The following is a 22,566-nucleotide window of genomic DNA, read 5'->3' as shown; positions in this document are numbered from 1 at the left end:
TGACAGTCCACCAGAGTAGGCACCTTAAAACGCCTCTGTACCCACAATCTGCCCCCCACAAACAGCTTGTACTTTCGGATAGCTGCTTTTAATCCAAGATCTGTCCTGGGGTCCGCTCGGCAGGCGATGCAGTTGTTGTCCTAAAAAATGTCCTCTCACTTTCCCTTTAGTTTGTCAGCAGCAGCAATTCAGTGCATAGAGTAACTACTTCCTGGCTGTGCTGTTGTTTCTTTTATTTTTGGTTGCAGAACACCTTGCATAGCAGTGCAACAGTCCCTTTCTACATGTCCTCTATAGTACTGTACTGCTGGTACTAAGCCCCGAAGAGACCCCTCCATGGTGCACATTTTTTATCATGTACTCCATTTCAGAGGGCAGGATCAGGGGATCTCACCCAACAACAGATAGTGGACAGCAGATTGCAGAGGTGTGGAGAAGTCTAGTGACCAAGACTTTACATCTTGGGTAGAAAAGATCTTTGATACCACAGAGACCATTTAAGCTACAGCCCTTATTAAATTAAGGCAGACTGTCTGTTAAAACCTGTCTGACAGCATCATAAGAAAAGAGTGTGGGTTTAAGGCAGTGTATCCTTAGCAACGAATGAGGTTTTTTCTTTTGCCAATTCCTCCTAGTAAAATGCTGCATATTGATTTAGACATAAATAAAATCCTCACTTATATCAAAATATTCTCTAAAGCATAACATACAACTTGCATTACAGAAACAGCTATAACATAAACCATACTAGAAAATACTAAAAACAAGAAGACATTACATATGGCATCTCACTGATAATATATTATTTAGGTTCCAACAGACGTTCCTGATGCAGGCGACAAGCCGGGAGGACATGCTGAACTCACCCACATTATCTAACTGTAGTGTTTTCCTAGTGCATAAGGTCTATTGGCTTTCAGGAACAGCTGCAATGTAGCAGGTCCCAGAAGAGATGATAAGGTTAATCCAGTTTATGTGTTTAATCATTGTAATGCCAATCTGAATTTAAAATACTTAGATAAATGCAGTAATCACATGATGAAAGAATGGCTCTGATCTGATCTATATACTGATAGACTGGATGACACAAGTACTCCTCCACAAATATATATCAGGAATGTTATATACAGCCAATCTCTATTGAAATGATAAAACTGTGCCGATACATTACTCTAGTCTCTATAATAAACCTGTGCTCATATACATCCTTATTCTCTATAATACATACAGTAGTTGGCCATATATATTTCTATTCTCAAAGATTCTCATATATTCCTTCTCTGTATAATTATAAACCTGTGCTCATATATATTCCTATTCTCTTAGTTTATACGTTTGTCAGAGCAGACTTTCTGCTCCACTTTATCCAAACGTTCTTCCTAGCCATTATGGCTATACTAAACCCACGTCCCTAAAAAGCCACATCCCCTTTCTGCTAAGCCATAGCTCTGCACTGAGCCCAAAATCCCCCACCTACCTACGAACAAGGGGAAAACATACACACTCCTTGTAGATGTTGTCATTGGTGGGATTTGAACTCTGGACCCCAAAGGTTTCATAAAAAAAAAAAAAAACACTTTTTACACAGAAACCAGCCTTGCGATTAGCTAATCGATACAGGATTGGCTTCTCCAAGTCATAACAGTAAATTTTATCCCAAGTTAAGGCCATGTTCACACTAAGTATAACACCAGCCGTTCTGTGACCTGGCTGGATCACAGAACGGCTGGTGTTACTGATGAAAGGCCGGTGTAGAATTCTGGTGAATTTGGACGCTGTCACACACGGGTGCACCCGCATCCAAACTCACCACTGCACACAATGGAGCGTGCGGCCGAAGCCGCATGCTCCATTGTGTGAACTTACATGTCTTCTAGCAGCCGCAGAAAACTTGTCAGAAGATTATCCACTTGGTAGACAATGATCATAGAAGAAATGCTCGTAATCTTTGATGCAAGTGCTCTTGTGCACAATTTTATTATGGCATAAAGTGTATTCACAGACATAAATTCCGACGTTTCGGTGGTGACACCTTTTTCAGGGGTCTGTGTGGCTGGCTGCAGTGTATATGTCTCGGTAGTAAGGGTCTGCTGGTTGGTAACGGGACGTCCAGGAGATGTGGAAGCCCGAGGAGATTCGGGGGAAGGTTGAGTGCCGGACAATATGGCCGCGTTGACACCATGCAGGGACCCGGATCCGGCGGAGCTCTGTCGCGCATTGATGAAACGTCGGAATTTATGTCTGTGAATACACTTTATGCCATAATAAAATTGTGCACAAGAGCACTTGCATCAAAGATTACGAGCATTTCTTCTATGATCATTGTCTACCAAGTGGATAATCTTCTGACAAGAATACCTCTACTTTCCACTTACAATTAAAAAACTGAGTGAGACTCCTTACGCCCACACTAGCCGCAGAAAACGGACATGTCAGTTTTTTGTGCGGCTGGATGGGATCCAGACTGGAGCGTATACTATGTGTATATGCTCCAGCCGGGCTTCCATTCATTCAAAGGCAACGTATGGTTTGTATAAATCATGGCCGTTGTTGCAAATTGCCGTGATTTATACGAAACATACGTTGTGTGAACATGGCCTACATTTGTATCTGGTCACACATTTTACCAGTGTTGGTGGCACTCCACTATAGCTCATAGAGGGGATCCCCATCCCCTCCTCATCTGTGACATTTATATACCCTTAAAAGATATATGAACAGAGGTTGGCTTGAGGACACAACCACCTTAGGAACTCTTACATGTATGCCCAGGGAGATTTTCCAGAGATTACTATGTGGAAGAAATTGGCTAAAAAATGTAGTAAAACAATATTTAAATAAAAAAAAAAGAAAAAAAAAAGGTTTTAATAGTACACCCCGAGGTGCATCTCTACAGGAAATTGTCCACAAAAAATCTAGGAACAAGCTATCAATATGCAGCTTTTACATTAAGTCGCAATCCATGCTCATGTAGTGGTTTTACAATACATACAATGATTTATGATATGTTTCTGTAACTCATGTAGAAATACATGCATGATTAAATCTCACCAAAACCGTTCCAAATGTTACAGCAAAATGCCGAGAGAGAAATAAAACTGCACTCGTGTTTTTATTAGTATAACTAAATACAAACAAGAAAACAACTACATTTCCATAATCAAATCTTTGCATTAAGAAAAATATGAAAAATTTATTTCAAACCTCAAATACGCAATGGTAGAGTACGTTTCTACAGCATCTCTGACAGTACCTGTACGGGCATTGTTCTGTGTAGCTTCAATGCCCCCTTCTGGTGGAATCTGGCAAAGCAGGCAGTGCAGTAATCCTCTCCACACTCCAAACACATCTTTGGTGAAAAGCATTGAATAGAACAAAAACAAATTACTGTATTGACCACAGATTCTAGGAATTCTGCACGTGTGTTAAATTATACAATGAGCTTCAGTTAATCAGCTAAACCATCAAGAATTCTCCGTTCAGATGCTGCAGAGAATGAGTGCAATCCTCAAGCAAGCACAATAAGCAAAGGCAATGTCAGTGTCAGTGTCTGCGAGCAACATTACATTATAGAGGGCCTAACAAATAACAATGTAACATGCTTCTCTTTGTTTGCACCCCTTGCTCATCCCTGCCTCTGTACTGCTAGAATATCTATTAGGATTCAATTGCATTGTATGTATAATTACATTGAAAAGCCTATATTAATGATGAGTAATGAGCAAAGTGAGGGAAGTGATTCACCATTGTCTCCATTCTCAGATCCCAAATCATTGCTAAAGAAGAGCACATCAATTTTCTACCTGTGAAGCTTGAAGCTGGCAAATTGAGTCTCGAAATCAGCTAATCCATTTGCCCATATTTACGATTCCCATTGATTTGTGAAATGGAAATGCCAACGCTGCCAAATCCAATCCCTTATCCTTATTACTGGATAAGGACTAATTTACACACTGTTTAGGAGGTCTAACAATACAAACAAGTTCCTGCTCCATTTCTATTATCATGGTTATCCAAAATTAGAAAAACATATTTGCTGCCTTCCAGAGAAACAACACCACATTTGTCCCCAGGTTGTATGTGGTATTACAACGACAATGAAACTGAGCTGCCATACCACACACTAACTAAAAAAAGGTGTGGTGCTGTTTTTCTAATAAATGATGCCATCACTTGCCGCAGATTCCGTGCACGCTCCCTGGCACCGGTCTGTTAATGTAAAAAAGACTCAAATCGATATAAATTAGACTACAACCTACAATAACCTTGCACCACACTTTGACTAGCTGCCCACTTGTCTTATGTCTCCCTGCCCTTTTTAAGCCCATGCGGGCAGGGTCCTCACTCCTTATGTACCGGTCTGACATTTACCTTATTCGTGTAATTTGTTTCTTGATTTTGTAATGTTCCTGTTTGTTAACCCTTATCACTTGTATAGTGCTCTGGAATCAAGGGCACTTTAAAATAACTAATAATATCTGGGTACTTTTTTCTTCATTACCTTCTTTTTTAAGTTAATATGTTCCTGTGTTACTTGTATAACTGTTTTATGGGGGTCTCAGTGACTTTTAAGGGGTTCTACAGACTCAAGGGCCACAAACTTGACAAACTTGTGAAACAATCAGCCCCTTGTTCTTCTTTGTACTACTGTAATGTGGATATTACTTATGTAACCATATAACTGCTGTACTATTTTTTTCTGCAATTGAATATGTCTGGAAAAAACTCCTTTGTTCTAAGGCAGAGCCTCAGTGTTCTATGTTGTAAGGATTTAATAAAATCACAGATTGTTCCTTACTGAAAGAGTGTCTCCTGCAGAATTATACGTTTCAAGCATTGTCATCCACCTACTAAAATTGACCTCAATTGCCTTTTTTTTAGACCTCTTTGGCTGATCCATCATTGCGTATGTGTATAACGTTCACAACTCAGACCATCACTTGAAAAGTATAAAATGTTCCTGGAAAGTGAAGCCGGGTCATAGGCAATTTTAGTAGTCTCATCACAAAACCAGCAATCATCCGTGCACCTTTGGCCTTACACATGATCTCTATCAGTGCGGCTTTTGCAGTGACTTTGTGAACCATCCAGAATGATCATTTACTCCAATCTTGTAATGGAACAACAGAAAGAACAACACTTCTTACAATCATGTACATCTATAATACACTTACATGTTAAGGATGACCAGCATAGAAACATAGAAGATCCACCTAGAAGTCAGCTTCTGTAGTAAAGTACCTCCTCTTGTTATTTACTCTGCTGCTGGTTAACTTCATTATCATTACAATGTCTAACAGCAATAAAATCTATGTACCGGGCGGACACAGACAGATGCACCAGGCATTCTAGCGTTATACAAAGAAATATGATTACTGCTGCTATCTTATAACTTTGGGTAGATGCCATTAAAAGATCATTAAGGGCGCCTTTGTGTTTCTCAGTGCAAAGTCAAACAGACAAATTTGATACTAAGGAAACTGCATTTTTAAAGCAGGATGAAAGCCCAAGGACAAAAAGATCTGAGATTTTTGGAACCAACGCTCTATTAGAAATCACTAAATGGATGCATTTATTTAGCAACATGTATTTTTTTTTAAAGGTAAAAGAAAACCCATAGAGGTTAGGGCAGATAGCCAACACAGAGGGTGCTGACACACACGTCTGGAAGGCTGCAGATGTGTTGTGGATTTTACCTATTAACTTCAATAGGGAAGTCAAAATCTCCCACAAATCAGCATTTCAATGATGTGTGAATGCACAATATCCCAAGATTAAAGCTCATCTCTTACCCACAGAAGACATTATAAACATCTAATGACGAGGGGCTGATTGCTGGGATTCCCACAAATGCCAAAACAGCTACCTCTGGCAGTTTCTATAGTATGAGACTGTTGCCGCTTTACTCACTAGGGGAACAAAGGACCCACAATCTCGAGATCATTTGTGGTCCCAGTGGTCACCTATGGGTATGATACATTTTGTTCTTGAGATAACTCCTTTAACTGTCTCTGAATATTTTGTATTACTTGACAGTCCTAAAAAAGGGTTATTTGGCATTCCCATCTCGGCATGTTAACACCTATCCACAAGAAGGGGTGTTACCGCTGGAACCTCTACTGATCCATAGAACAAAGCTGAAATGTCCCCCAGAATAAACAGAGAAAACTACAAATGTGCATCTAGCGTTTCATTCATTGTCTATGCGGGATCCAAACATTGACAAGCACTAAGCTCAATTATACCTGAAAGCCCCATACAGAATGTATAGAAGGCTGGATGCGCTTGGGCCCCATTCATTCCGGTATTATTTTCTGCGAATCCCAGCAGTCAAATTCCCACCATGTGGATAGGGACTGAAGGAAAATGGGATCCTAACAGATTATCTGTGCTGTGTTGTCAGGATCTGGTCTCACATAATGCCGATTCTCATGGAACTCTGTGTTGGGTCGGATTGTTTGCATTATGCAGAATTAAAGGGATGTCGCTGTCCATTAATATAACATTTCCACATACCAGTAATGCATTTTTATTTTCACACTGTCCACATGTTTTGCCCTTGATCTTTGGCTTCTCCGGGGCCGGCATACTAGTAATCCTTGACATGGTCTTCTGTTTCTCAGGCTCTAGGTAAAGCACAACACAGATCAAGTCAAGTGAAAGGAAAGGCAAGGAGGAGTGAGGAAAGCACTTTATCACCTGTTATATATTAAGTGTTCTGTATTCTGGCAGAAACACGTCACTTACTGGCAATCCACAGCCACAAATTATTCTACAATGTGCAGCGTACGATTAACGGAAGCTTGACTATTCAATATTTGTTCCTTCACAACTCACTAGTCAACATATGCAGCCATGCATTAGTTTAATTTAACAGGTTTGGATATTGAGAAGAGGCCAACACATGGAAATGGAATAAATCACAGTACATCTGACTAATGGAAGAAGGAAGTCATATCTGCAAGTGAAATATGGAACCAATTTACTTAGAGGACAGAATTAGTTAAAAACTCCAGTGAGGATGACAGATGACGGTAATGTGACCACATACATTCACTAATTGTTCAGCAATTAAAGGGGAAGTATCTCTTCACTTTAATAAACCAAGATAGCTTAGTGAGACAGTATTAGTCTCAAGGGAGGATTTGTAGTATGCTAATATTTCAATAGTGAATTGTACATGTCAATGTTATACCCCTACAGTAATAATAGCAGCCAGATATCATTGCTATGTACAGTAATTGATACACAAGGTGTCATGCATATGATCATACAATCAATCTATGGGGTCCATAAAAACAGTGTTTCTAGGAGAGAAGACTTCTTTATTACAGTATAGTGTAACGGCAATGTACAGTAATGCACATAATAGTATCTCTGTAATCTAGAACCATAGTGATTTTATTTTCTGCCATACTAGTCCCTGTACTACCTCTACTGTAGGCTGATGACAATGGGCATATTTACTATCCCACATTTGCCAGAATGGGTTAATATGCACCAAACAATTTGCATACATGCCTTGCGTCATATTTATTATTTGCTTTTAGATCCCTTTGTTGCCTCTTTTAACAAAACCTGCTTAGCTGTAAAGGAGGCATGGCCTGAAGTGCCACAATTGTTGCCCAAAATGTTGAGGTAAACTAAGCCAACTTATACTAGCCATAAAATCAGACAACAGTTTGTCTAGATGCAGCAAGTGTAGGAAACAACTTGTGTCTAGTTTTAGTCATCGTAATACCTTTATTCTGCCCAACTACGTAAGATACAACCTCTACTTACTATACTATTCTTGAATCCAGTACATAAGGTGGCATGCATATGATTCACAGTAATATTCATCCCTTTAAAAGTCATCTGGCTGCGTGACCCATGTACTTTTCAAATGTGATTTAATAAAGGATGGATTTTACTGGGAATCTACTTTGATAGAGGATCTCTCGTTTCTATATTGCTGGATTATTGTAATTTTGGTCTCTGGTTGTTCATGTACCAGAATATTCCCTTCTTCAAAGAGTTATAAGCTAAACCTATGGGACTTAGTTTATGAATTCTAGAATGTAATAATTCTACATTGACAGGTTTTCTAGATGAACTATATACTATGGTATAGTACAATGCACCTCAAATAAATCAGAGCTGAAGAAATTGCTTGTCTCCAATACCTGATGTACATCTTAGGATCCTGTAAGAATATAATGCTCTATGGTGAGGTTCTGATCAAACAGGGTAAATGAAGCAGACCTGAACTTAATGATGGATAGCTGAAAGTGTTACAGGGTATGATTCCATCAGTGCTTACAGTGTTATAGAGTTATAAGTATATAGAGTTATACATAAGTACTGAACGCACCAGCTACCACTGCATAAACAAACTGTGGTAAATCCCACAAGGACCTCACCACTAAAGGGTCCACCTAGAATTTATGATACTTCTCTATGTTATCAGTGTTTATGCTGTCCATATATGTGGTACCTAAAAGCAACAGGTCTTCTCCTACTCTCCTACTGTGTTCAGGCACCCTTTTATTGAGTGGAGACCCGCTGTCTTGCCCCACATTACAAAGACAATGCATTGACATTGATGAATGGGCGCTGTAATGCTTTTTTTTTTATCACTGGGATCCCAGCAAGGGAATATTCTGTGATCAGTTTGTTCTCACATTACCCATCTAAGTATGGACGGTCCAAAGTGAAAAAATCTCTAGAGATGGACTAACATCAAGCAAATTTATCCCTTTACCCATCTTATTTGGTAACCACATGACCACACATGACATAGTTACTACATACATGGAGAGCTTTAGAGTGGGCTCAGGATCCATGTCAGTTTTACCACCACACTGTGAACACAGTAACAATAAAACTCCACCTACCCAAATTTGAAAATAAATAAAAATATTAATAATAATAATAACCGTTGGATGTTTTTGTGTCCCCTCCCCCTAATTTCACCTCAAAAATATATATTTATTCTTGTTTTTGCAGCACACTATAAAAAATGAAGGGTGTCAATACAAGTGGTCCTACAAAAAACATACCCTCATATAGGTCTGCAAATGGGAAAAAATAAAGAAGTTATTGGGAGGAGGAAAAAAAGTAAACTTTAAGGGGATCAGTTCATTTCAAACCAGTTATTATATTTTACCTGATATTGGATTTTGGAGGACTTTCAGTCTTATTTTTCCAGCAGAAACCTAAAATAACCACAAACGATTACTCATATTTTGGGGAAGTGACAATGCAATATAGAACAAACAAACTTCATTCTTCAAAAATAAATAAAAAATTTCAAAAGAGGTTTAAAAAGTCTTACCAGTTTAAAGACACAGAGGGAAAACGTTATAAAGACCATTTCCTATGTAGCCATCTTATTATTGGCTTGAGCTATATGATATGTATGCACTTCATACTAGCACCCTCTGCATTTGATGTGGTGGCAGCAGTTATTCTTTTTTTTTTTTTATTTAAATTTTTTTTATTTTTTCCAATATGTCAGTAAAAAAAAAAAAAAAAACAGAACCCTACCAGACAAAACAGTCAACAAATCATTTGACATTTTCTACCCATCCCCTCCCACCCCACCCATATCCCTTCACCCCCCCCCACCCTCAGAGAATAGAGAAAGAGAGAGAGAGAAAAAAAAACCAAAAAAAAAAAAACCACACAACCTCTTCCTCAATTGTGATAATACCTTTCAAAAGTTCTCATACAACCCTCCCATTCATGGTATGAGGGAGCATTGGGTGACATCCACTTTCTTGTTATAACCAATCGCCCATAAAACAGGAACCTACTAACTTTCTTCCATATTATTTTAGATGACTCTATTGAGGACACCTCCCCCAATATTGTTACTACCGGGCTACTGGGAATCTCCATCCCCATTGTATTTTTTATATTTAACAGGATTGCCTCCCAGAACCCCCCCAACTCCTGACATGACCACACCATGTGTAGGAACCCCACCTCCCTCCTCCCACACCTGGGGCAGCTATTGATATTTACATGTCTAATTTTTGCAAAGAATAGGGGGGTGCAGTACAACCTTTGTACAATGTTAGGCTGGGTTCACACTACGTATATTTCAGGCAGTATTTGTGAGGCTGTATAGCAACCAAAACCAGGAGTGGATTAAAAACACAGAAAGGCTCTGTTCACACAATGTTGAAATTGAGTGGATGGCCGCCATATAACAGTAAATAACGGCCATTATTTCAATATAACAGCCGTTGTTTTAAAATAACAGCAAAAATTTGCCATTAAATGACGGCCATCCACTCAATTACAACATTATGTGAACAGAGCCTTTCTGTGTTTTCAATCCACTCCTGGTTTTGGTTGCTATACAGCCTCACAAATACAGCCTCAAATATACATAGTGTGAACCCAGCCGCATACTGTACAATTCTATGATTAAATGATTTCGAGACATCCCTTATATTCCGCAGTATTCTCACCCATTGTAATTCAGACAGTTCCCCAATCTCTTCCTCCCATTTATCCTTACTTTTAGAACTACCCTCTGATACACCAATAAGGTATCTATAAATATAGGAGATTCCCACTAGCCCGGAGCCGGAGTCCCTAATACTCTCAATCATTCGCTCACTCTGTACCTTACCCCCATCCTTTCTCATTCCCCCCTTTATCCCCATATATATCTGGGTATATGTATACCAACAACTTCCCGATAATGCATATTCCTGTCTAACCTCCTCCCACTTTTTAAGTCTATTATCCACCATTATATCCAACAAAACCCTTATACCCTTTTCGTATAACTCCTCTCCTATCCTAATGTCCTGTGTCCCCAAATAATAATTATACCACAGTGAAGTAAATGGAAAATGTCCCCTTACTCTCAACAATTTTTTAATTGCCTTCCATACACAAACCAGAGATTTTACCATTAAATTCTTCTTCCATCTCTCCTGATCCAGCATCCCTGCCTCTATTTCTGTATCAGGTCAAGATCCAACACTTTAACTGTTTGACCAATCCAGTCAAAAAATCCCCTATTGAGCGGCTTCTGGAACCAGACCAGCTGCGATGCCAAATAATAAATCTTAAAATTGGGTACCCCTAACCCACCCCTATCCATAGGGAGCGCAAGATTTTCTAATTTGATACGCACTCTCCTTCTCCCCCATATTAAGTCATTTGCTAATTTCCGGATTCTCCTAAAAAATTTATCCCCTATCCAAATAGGTGCTACTGCAAAAATAAAAAGCAATTTTGGCAAACAAATAGATCTTAGTAGTACTATCCTGTCAGCTTTACTTAACTGTAGCCTTACCCAGATGTTTACCTTCCCTTCCAACTCTTTCAGGACCTTCCCTAAGTTCAGTCTATTAAAGTCAGCAATCTGTCTTGACACATATACTCCCAAATACCGAAATTCCCCCCCCTCTTCCAAAGTTCTCACTGGGAATACTCCAACACTTCTCCTTTCTTTTAGAGGCATCAAAATGGACTTTCCCCAGTTCACTAGCAGACCCGAAAACCTTCCATTCTCCTCAATCAACTCCATTACCCTAGGAAAAGAAACAGTAGGTTCTTTCAGGAACAGCAAAATATCATCTGCATATAGCGTCACCCTGTCTCCTCCACCCCTCGCCCCAAAACCTTCAATCAAAGAATCCTGTCTGATCAACTCCGCCAATGGCTCCAAACTCAGGGCGAAGAGTAGAGGAGAGAGGGGACACCCCTGCTTAGTACCTCTTTCTGCTATAAACCCCTCAGAGAGCCTATCATTCACTCTTACAAACATTTTGGGTGATTTGTACATTAATTTAACCATTCCAATGAACCGGGGACCGAACCCGAATCTCTCTAAGATCTCCCATAAGTAGTCCCACTCCACCCTATCAAATGCTTTTGTCGCATCCAAGGACAGGATGGAGTGGGACCCCGGGGATTCAGTCATCTGGATATTTTCATATACCCGCCTTATATTATATTTGGCCATACGCCCTGGAATAAAACCCGTCTGATCTTCGTGTACTAAACCGGGCATAACTTCCTTCAAACGATTTGCTAGAATTCTAGAGAAAATCTTCACATCAGTATTAATAAGACTTATTGGTCTATATGATTCTAACTCCGTCTTATCCTTCCCCTCCTTTAATATAAGGGTGACAATAGCTTCATTCATGGAATCTGACAAACTGCCCTGTTCTATGGACTCATTAAACACCTCCCACAAGGGTTTAATTAATGCCTCCCCATGGCACCTATACACCTCATAAGGAATGCCGTCCTTCCCTGGTGCTGTATTTCCTTTAATGCCACTCAAGGCTTCCCTAAATTCCCTCTCCGTTATTGCTGTTTCTAACCTTTCTTTTTGTTCTATTGAAAGTGTGGGTAATGGTATCTCCCCTAGATATCCCTTAAGCTCTGCCTTTTCATATTTTGCTTCTGATGTGTATAGGTTCTTAAAAAACAACTTAAATTGGGTCACAATCTCATGAGGACTAGAGACCATCTTCCCATCCACCCCCCTTATTGATAATATATCCCTTTTCTCCCCCTGGTTTCTTATGATCGCCATAAGGCCCTTATTTGGAAAACCCGATTCTTTATATCTCTTCCCCCCCAAGAAAATCAGCTGATTACTAGCCTTCTCTTTTAGATACCCATCCAACTCTTCCTGCTTCAACTCTAGTTCCTTCCGCATTTCCCGTGTTGTGCTTGTGATATACTTGTGCTCCAGTTCCCTTACCCCTTCTTTTAATTTATCTTCCTTTTCTCTAAATTCTTTCTTTTTCTTATTAATGATCCCAAAATATCTCCCCCTAATTATTGCTTTCATTGTGTCCCAAATAGTGTGAAGTGAGGCAGTGCCCAAATTAATTTCCCATAATTCTTTCAACTCACTAGTAATTTCTACCTTATTTTCAATAAGCTCTAACCAGTGCGGGTGAATTTTTATTGGTTTTAAAACTTTCTCCTTATATGTATAAATTTCTACTAATATCGGCACGTGATCCGACAAACCCCTTGCTAAGTGCGTTATCTTTTTAATTTTGTGCACCATATGTGAATTTACTAATGCCATATCTATTCTGGAGAAAACCCTATTTGTCTTATTCCAACAAGTGTACTCCCTCTTGTCATAATTTCTTTCCCTCCAAATATCTACCAAACCATATTCATTAACTACTCTCCACAAAGGAGAAACCCCAAAACTTCTGTGACTCCCATCTTCCCTCTTTCTATCTACCATCTCATTAATCACCATATTATAATCCCCTACTACTACCAGCGGACAATTAGGATGTTCTTTCACGAAATCAAAGAGTTTTTCCAGCACCGTAAGTTTAAAGGGGGGAGGAATGTACACACCAGCTATCATACACTCCAACCCATTCAATACACCATGCAAAAAGACAAACCTCCCCTCTTTATCAACCCGCTGATTAAATAATTCCCACTTGTAACTCCTATGAATCATGATTGTCACCCCTCTGGAGTATCCTGAATAGACCGAATGGTATTGCTCAGACCAGCACCTTTTAGTCAATTGATGCGAAGTTTCTCTTGTAAAATGTGTCTCCATTAAGCAGACTACTGCCGGTAGGTACCCCTGTATATAATGGAAAACCGCCAACCTCTTCCTCTTATCCCCCAACCCCCTAACATTCCATGCTATTAACTTTATACCCATATGCTGGTTGATTCAACACCTTCTGTCGGAGGGGAGGAAAGAAAAAAGAAAAAAAAAAACAAAAAAAAACCACACAACCAAAAATTCTCTCTCTCTTCCCCACTCGCTCCCCCCCCCTCCAATCCCCCCACCCCCCTCCGCCCCCCTCCCCCCCTCCGCCCCTCTCCCCCCCTCCAACCCCCCCCCCTCCCCCCTCAGCAGTTATTCTTGAATTGGCACCATCAGCAAATAATTAATGGTCATTGCATTGCGTTTTTATACAGTGAGGAGTTCTAAATCCCCAATCCAGATTCAATACAAAATATTATATTGAGGGAAATACAAAGAAGAGAGTAATCCCTAGCACAAAGCTGTCAGTCTCCAACTGCAGACTTCTTATTACAATAAATGGCTCCTTGATTTTATTCAGCATACTGAAACTGCAGCACGCAAGCTGACTGCTCCCTGTGTTCTGCTGGTTATCTACTTGACTATGACAGACAGTGTCTGATAGACAGCGTGCCACAAGGGTGATGAGCCTCATGTTCTACTGATGATTTATTTTTTGACATTCATACTGATTTACAGCGGTAAAAGTGAATATTAACAGTGAATGCTGCAACAAAGAAGGCAAAGAAACAGTTCATTGTGCTTATTCTGAGATTAAATATACTTCAGATACCCCTCTGAACAGTGGCATTCTGCCAAGGAAGCCGGCCATGCCATTTGTATGGTAGTCAATGAGCACAACACCAATACCCCAAGCATGCCTTCATGTCCCAGGAGCTTCCTGCCTCTTCTTTCTTTCTTTGTTCACAACCTTGAATGTTGAAGTCTCTTTCCTATCACAGCAATTTTGGTGATTTTTTATTTTTTCACTTTGTTTTTATTTATCAACCTATGCATGGGCTTATTTACAGGGCATGCTGTCGTTTGTATTGGTACTAGTTTAATCAATTTTTTTTTTCTCACCAATTGTTCAGTACTGTATTGACTTCTTCAAAAGAATGTCCTTGCCACTGTAACTGTTCTAAAAGAAGCTTTTCTTCCCTTTTTAATCCTCTGTGTCCAGCACCTTAGCTCTGGTCCTCTCTGCCGGCTTTGTTTACAGAACTACCTGTATACTCATCTCACCACTACAGCCAATCAGTAGCTTTAACAGTATATATAGTACTAGACTAGGGAGGCTAGTGATTAGCTGCAGCGGTGATATGACACACAGGCACATCATCACTGCAGCCCAGTAAAGAAAACCAGTGGGAGCTCCAGAGAGGCCGTACTGGATGTAGTGTGAAATTAACAGGTGAATAATATTTTAGAGCAATAACAAGAGGTAAACTTTTTAAGTTCCATTATGGGTGTGTGATCACTAGTACAATACACTGCAATACTTTGTTATTGCAGTTTATTGCACAATGACCTGTGACACCAGTGGGAGCATTAATTCAAGAACTAACTTGGCAGACCTGGGAATGATATTTAGACAATTAAACAACAGGGATTGAGTTATTACAGATTACATCCCTAGCGGAAAGATGAATATCATAGCGCTCCATATCTCCCACCCGTCCTTTTGTTGTACAAGCATGTTAAATGGCAGTGAGAGGTTAATGTAATCAGTATACTGTGATGAGGGTGTGATACCTTTCCAATGTTTTCTTTATCATGTCGTGGATTACCAGATTGTCCGGATATCCAGTGATATGGATTAGACCGTCTGCAAAAAGAATACATACATTTAAAATCTCTGCAGTTACATTACAAACACCATCAGAGTGTACTTTAGTTTCAAACAAAATTTATCATGAAATTAATAAAAAAAAATATTTTTTTTGTTTCTGGAAAGTTATCGATTTTGACTTTGAGGATCTATCACAGGGCAATATACTGAAGTCCAACTCAACCATTTGAACCAACTCCCCCCCCCCCCCCACACATATTATTATTATTATATTTCCTATAGGTGTGATAGAAAGGAATATATTTAAATGCTCTGCTTATACTGTACTGGGTACAAATGCAGCCTCTGAGAGTTGTTTTTAGATGCTACAAATGTAGATAACTTGACAAGAATCCTGCAGTTTAATGACGTCACAGCGGTCCCAACATTGCAAAAATAAGCAACACAACTTCACACACAGTGAAACAAAAACAAAATTGGATCGTAATTTATAGTGAAATTTACATCTGTATTTCCAGTGTCATAATGTGCTCTATTAAAGTCTATAGAGAATTGAACATCAGTGCACACACAGTAGAAAACAGCCGCGGTAATTGCGTACGCGCGTAAAAATGATGAACTATATGCTTTATTTTGCGAAAAAACTGACTTCTCCTGTTTTAGCCGACTTCACACTGCGTTTTTTGCAGTCTGTTTTTATTCTGTTTTATGCAAAAAACAGATGTATTTGTGTGCGTCTTGACCTGTTTTCCTGTTGACTTCCATTATAAAAAAGTGATTTAAAAGAATTATCAAAACGTATTCGTTTTTTTAGCGTACACAAAAACAGAAGAAGCTGTCAAAGCGAAACGTGCGTCAGGTTGTGGACCTGAGACCCTCCATTGCTGGTTCACAGGTTTGTGGCAGGGGACGTGTGATAGGCGTGCCAGTGCCTTATGGTGCGTTTACACAGACAGATTTATCTGACAGCTCTTTGAAGCCAAAACCAGGAACAGACTATAAACAGAGAACAGGTCATAATGGAAAGACTGGGATCCATCCTTTTTTCAAATCCATTCCTGGCTTTGGCTTCCAAAATCTGCCAGATAAATCTTTCTGTGTAAACGCACCCTTACTGTCAGCCCCTCTGTCCTTGTGATGCTGCATACTTTGTGTATTTTTCCCCCCTCATATTACTGCCTATTGGTTGTATTAGCCATTTGAGGCTGCCGCACCCCCCGTAACACCCCCTCTCCGCCCCACTGGTAAAGGTGGCGCAGATGGGGCAGAGGCAAAAAACAATATTCACAAAAATACCATTAGCAAATATTTTTACGCAAATTTGCCCCATCTGTGCCTAAAAAAGGCATTTACACCTTTTCATACATGTCCCCCTATATGTTTTTGTATATTTCCACCTATATAAAAATTTCAAGTCTTCCAGTACATATCAGCTGCTGTATGTCCTGTGGTAAGTGGTGTACTCTTTCCAGCCTGACAAAGTGCTCTCTGCTGCCACCTCTGTCTGTGACAGGAACTGTCTAGAGTAATAGTAAATCTGCATAGAAAACCTTTCCTGCTCTGGACAGTTACTGTCATGGACAGAGATGGCAGCAGAGAGCACCTCATCAGACTGGAAAGAATACACCACCTCTTGCAGGACATACAGCAGCTGATAATTACTGTATTTTTAAACGGAAGTAATTTACAAATCTAAATAACTTTTTGACAGCATATGGCAAGGCTTTAAGCCTGGCTAGGAATTCATCACCATGGTCAGAAAACATTTTTCATAAATTATAATGGCATAATAAGTGATAGCAGATACCAGTAAACCTTGGTTTACTTACTCTCTTTCTTCCTTCTCTCTGCTCATACTTTCACGCAGTTGGTTCAGCTTCTGTTCCATCTCCTGATTATGTCTCTCCAACTGCAAGGTTTCCATACGAAGCTCTCTAACATTTCTAAACAAACAATGCAGTCCGTGAGATTCAATACAACTGGCAAAGGTATTGGTGGCTCGGGTAATGTTCATGGGAATACGGTTCCAGAACACATTTGTATGTGTGTTTATGAGAATATTTGAATCTCTTGGCCTTGAACATTTCTAAAGGGAGTCTGTCACTTTAGACACACAGTACATTCTTGTCTGCTAGCAGTGAAGCAGGTGCAGATTGATATCGAGTTTTGAGGGATAAAATTTGTTAGAACTTGGAACTTATTAATTGAAATCCCCGATATTTCTGTTTGGGAGTCCAGTGGGCTGCCCTGATCAGAGACAGCCATTCCTCCTCTACTGCTTATTCTGGGAAGTTGTCAATCACTAAGTGAGACTGCCCACTGGACTCCTAAGCAAGAGATTTAAATTAATAAATTATAAGTGATTCTAATGACCAGTGAACCCACTTTGCCACCTACTCAGTTTGACTTTGGGCCACTAATGAGGGCACTGTCTACATTTTTGGTTTTCAAAGAATTTTATTAGTTTTCAATATTTGAACAGAGCCCAACCATCAGAAAACAGGCCAACAACGGCCAACACTAAAGTACATTGGCAGAAGCGTGTTACAAAAAATAAAACTAAGCATCTCCCAGGCTGATATTAGAACAAAAAGTTAACAGAGATCACTCTTTACAATCTGTCATGGCACTTATAAAAGCAAAAGAGAAAGGAGAGCCACAACCCTTTCCGGGATCGATCTGTCCCCGTAACACTTCTAACCAAGCTCTAGGTACATAAAAAGACCAACAAGGAATAAACAAAGACAAGACAACAAGTGAACGAGAAAAAATTAAAAATTTAAATAAAAATAAAAATAAGTAACATAAAATAATAGGGGGGGGGGAATAGAAATAGAACCATAAGCGGCCTTCGCCTCTCCCTACCTAGTAGCCCCTTCCCCAATGTAAGAGATCCAGGGGTCCCACACTTTGCGAAAGCGATGCTCACAATCATGCAAAATAGAATGTAAGCGGTCATTGACCATGATCCAATTTAGTTTAGACTTAACCAGTTTCAAGGGGATAATTGCCTTCTTCCAAGATGTGGCTATAGCAATTTTAGCAGCTAGGAGAAGAAAACAGGCTAGTCGTTGTGTGGTTTTAGGGATCCCTGGAATAATGCAACTGTAGGGGACATTCGTACATTACATTGAGTTAAAGGGTTTGTACACCAATTTTTTTTCTTTCAAATCAACTGGTGCCATAAAGTGCCAGAGATTTGTAATTCACTTCTATTAAAAAATCTTAAGTCTTCCAGTACTTATCAGCTGCTGTGTGTCCTGCAGGAAGTGGTGTTTTCTTTCCTGTCTGACACAGTGCTCTCGGTTGCCTCATCTGTCCATGTCAGGAACTGTCCAGAGCAGCAACAAATCCCCATAGAAAACCTCTCCTGCTCTCCAGACTGGAAATAATACAACTTCCTGCTGGGCATACAGCAGCTGATAAGTACTGGAAGGCTTGAGATTTTTTAAAAGAAGTAAATTACAAATCTCTGGCACTTTATGGCAGCAGTTGATTTGAAAGAAAAAAAATTCTGGTGTACAACCCCTTTAACCCCTTAAGGACGGGGCCCATTTTCGTTATTTGGGGGAACTGTGTTTTTACGCCATTCGCCCTGGGGTAAAACTGACTTGTTATGCATGTTCCTCAAGTCGTTACGATTAAAACGATATGTAACATGTATAACTTATATTGTATCTGATGGCCTATAAAAACTTCAAACCATTGTTAACAAATATACGTTCCTTAAAAATCGCTCCATTCCCAGGCTTATAACGCTTTTATTTTTGGGTCTATGGGGCTGTGTCAGGTGTAATTTTTTGCGCCATGATGTGTTCTTTCTATCGGTACCTTGATTGCGCATATACGACTTTTTGATCGCTTTTTATTACATTTTTTTCTGGATTTGATGCAACCAAAAATGCGCAATTTTGCACTTTGGGAATTTTTTGCACTGACGCCGTTTACCGTGCGAGATCATGAATGTGATTAATTAATAGTTTGGGCGATTACGCATGCGGCGATACCAAACATGTTTATTCAATTTATTTATTTGTTAACTTTTATTTAAAACCTGGGAAAAGGGGGGTGATTCAGACTTTTATTAGGGGAGAGGGCTTTTTACTATAAACAACATATTTTTTATTTTTTTTTACACTTATACTAGAAGCCCCCCTAGGGGACTTCTAGTATATATACTTTGATCTCTCATTGAGATCTTTGCTGTATAGATATAAAGCAAAGATCACTGAGATAGGCACTCGTTTACTTCCGGCTGCTGCAGCCTAATACAAACGAGTGCCGAGCCGGGGACGGCGCCATCTTGGACGAGTCCCCGGCCGGCATCAGTAACAGAGATCGCTCCTCCGGGACAATGTCCCGGAGGAGCGATCTCCCCCACTAGACACCAGGGAATGGTTGCCTCCGGTAATTGGAGGCAGCTGTCAACTTTGACAGCTGCCTCCGATTAGCTAATTAGCGTGGTATAGCATTGCACTCCCTGACTCACATCAACCTCTGTCTAGCAATTCCAAGTCTATAGGGCCACTTGGACAGAGATGATTGACAGTGGGGTGCAGCTCCTGGCTCATTTTCCTGATTTTTTAGGGTCTCAGCAGCAAGACCCCACCAATTTGACATTTGATTTAAGCTATTTACTTATTACTATAGTTTGTGGGAGGGGGAGATTAATCCAGTCTCTTTAAACTGGAAACCCCCAAAAATATTCTAATGAACAATGGAGTAGAAGCTTGCACAGCTAAGCATCATGGTCCACAAGAAAAAAGGCCTTGAAAAGTCCCAATCTGCATTGAGTGGCTGATGTGCCACTACACTCGGAGGTGCTCTGCTCTCCACAACAATCCTCCGTAATAGTCCCAATAGTCCCGATTGAAAAATAAGAAAAAGCAGCACTTAACAGTCAGATAAAACATTTTTATTTTGGCACCATCAAATGAAACAGCAGTGAGGTACAGGAAGCAGGTGAGCTCCATAGAGCAATTACGGTTTTGCTTTTGCTTCTTCACTTTTTACCTGACTGGTGAGTGCCACTTATGTTTTTGCTTCTCAACTAGGAATCTCTTAGATCCTCTGTTCATGTGAGAAGATCACTTTTGTGAAGTCTGTGATCTTGGACCTCTAATGATTTCCAGAATGAAATGACGTATTTCAGATTAAAACACATTACTGGAAATCTGACACAACATTGTAAAAATCCATTACAAAAAGATATCTGTCCACAGCAATGGCAGTGTGCTGTAAATGGTCTGTCAGATTTTCAGAAGTAGAATCATATGTGCAGTGTCAAAGGGATTTAATCAATCTACTCTGAATGGCCACTGTATTAGCGACTCCTGCCCTTTTGCCCGGTGTCATTGATCATGTTTGGCCGGTCTGAATGAATGTAAATACACAGTAAAATGTGTATGGCTATTTCTTTGTAACCTTCACCAGATAATCATTCTACTGTTGTACAACTGTGTATGACTCTCTGCATTTTAATTCACAGCTGATGTACTTATCCACATAGGTTGCTTTTCTCTTGAAACAAAATCATGCCGCTCTTTTCTATAATAACTAAAAGCTGTATATCAATGAGATCCAACAAGGTCCAATATGAAAATGAAGCCTAATGATCCAACACATCCATACTGGATCATGTAAAAGCAGCAGCCATGATGTCATTGTCAACAGAAAGCAGAATTTTCTAGAAATAAAATACTCTTGGTTTAAACCTGCATACTAGAATCTCGTAGTATTCACCCATGTAATTTACTGTAATGTTTAACAGAATAGTCAGACCTTCTCATTTTCCTAGAATCCACAACCAGCTTGCAGAATATCATTGCAGGTATTGTACTCACTTGGCTTTTAATCTGACAGAGTTTCCACTCTTTGCAGGAGGAAGTACAACAAAATCGCTGCTCATGCTTGCTGCAGAAATCGCTTCTTCGGAGACTAAAAGGGAATCTGACAAAGGAACAGAAGAATAATTGTAACTCTGTAGGTTATTCATACAAAACAGTATTCAGATATATCCCCCTGTGTCACTTGTGGCTAGATATGGCATACAAGTAACTGGTACTATCTAAGATCGTATTGTGTCACACATTGTCATACAGAAGGTGTTAGTTTGTACACCAGCAATGCATGCTAAAAGCAATGTAGTGTAATGAATTAAGTATTTATGTATGTGTGGAAAGTTCCCATAGCTTTAAAGGGAATCTGTCAGCTGTAATTTATGCTCCAAACTGCTGACACTGTTAGATGGTCTTAGAACACATGGTACCTTTCATATATCCAGCTGAGCTTCCAGGATGTAGAGATATGCTTTTATTCTCTGGTCTAAGAGGCGTTTCCAAGCTTCTGATCTGCTGCAAGCTCGAATGCCTCCTCTCCCCCCCCCCTCCCTGCTTTATTGACACTTGGATGCCTATACTTACTCACTTAAAAGCATTTTTCTACGTTCTGGAATCACAGACAGATATATATATATATATATATATATATATATATATATTATATATATGTTGATATATATGTTTCTGTGACCTAACAGCTATCTAACAGTGGCAGCAGTTTGGAATGTGAATTGCAGCTGACAGATTCCCTTTAGGTAAGAAAAAAAAAACATGTACTGACCTACACTAATGTCTGACTGGCTATAAGCATTTTGCTAGGGTGAATGGAGTGTAACACACAATGTGGAGCTTTGTGTAACTTTAAATTCTCTATTAGCATTAATAGTTTTAGGGGAGAACACATACATAAGATGTTACGCACTGCAGATTGCCTCAATCTTACAGAGAACACAGGTGATGCATTTTGCAATCATGTCATACACATGCTCGATAAAGCCATGTTCCACAGTTCTAAAGGGGTTTTCATTTTTAATTAAGAGGGAATTCCCAACATCAAAAGTTAGCAACCAGTTAGGATCCTATTAGACAAAGCGATTTTTCATTCATATTCATATTGCAATCCAGCACTTTTGGGAAAGACCTGAAATCATTCACCATAATACATGGATAAAAGTCATTCGTTACTATCACAATTACGATCCTCTCCTCCACTCATCCCAGTGAGCACTCGCCATGTTGCCTTTCTACCTGTTTAATCTTTGTTGACCCAGTTGTCTTGCCTTGTGGATCGGTTGCACTTGCACTTTATTTGTTATTTGATGCACTTTAGTTTTGACCATGTAGCTTATCTTTCTTGTATATGGGGTTTTTTTTTTACAGATATACGTAATTATTGG

General features: G+C 39.6%; 1 protein-coding gene across 4 annotated transcripts in view; it reads right to left on the bottom strand.

The window, feature by feature from the left end:
* The window catches only part of ZBBX (zinc finger B-box domain containing), a 167,313-nt gene that overhangs the window by 122,555 nt on the left and 22,192 nt on the right, over window positions 1-22,566 (bottom strand). For all 4 annotated transcript variants that reach the window (XM_069973831.1, XM_069973833.1, XM_069973832.1 and 1 more), the window contains exons 2-7: window positions 21,173-21,278; window positions 17,159-17,272; window positions 15,293-15,365; window positions 9,149-9,197; window positions 6,517-6,626; window positions 3,254-3,349 (exon numbers count right to left, since the gene is read on the bottom strand). In XM_069973831.1, the coding sequence (XP_069829932.1) occupies window positions 3,254-3,349; window positions 6,517-6,626; window positions 9,149-9,197; window positions 15,293-15,365; window positions 17,159-17,272; window positions 21,173-21,237 (507 nt within the window). In that variant the 5' untranslated portion in view covers window positions 21,238-21,278. The remainder of the gene's footprint in view (window positions 1-3,253; window positions 3,350-6,516; window positions 6,627-9,148; window positions 9,198-15,292; window positions 15,366-17,158; window positions 17,273-21,172; window positions 21,279-22,566) is intronic.

Source organism: Dendropsophus ebraccatus, chromosome 6 (assembly GCF_027789765.1).
Source record: "Dendropsophus ebraccatus isolate aDenEbr1 chromosome 6, aDenEbr1.pat, whole genome shotgun sequence".
Taxonomy (NCBI): domain Eukaryota; kingdom Metazoa; phylum Chordata; class Amphibia; order Anura; family Hylidae; genus Dendropsophus; species Dendropsophus ebraccatus.
The sequence above is the reverse complement of the archived record's forward strand: the minus strand, read 5'-3'. Positions and strand labels throughout refer to the sequence as shown.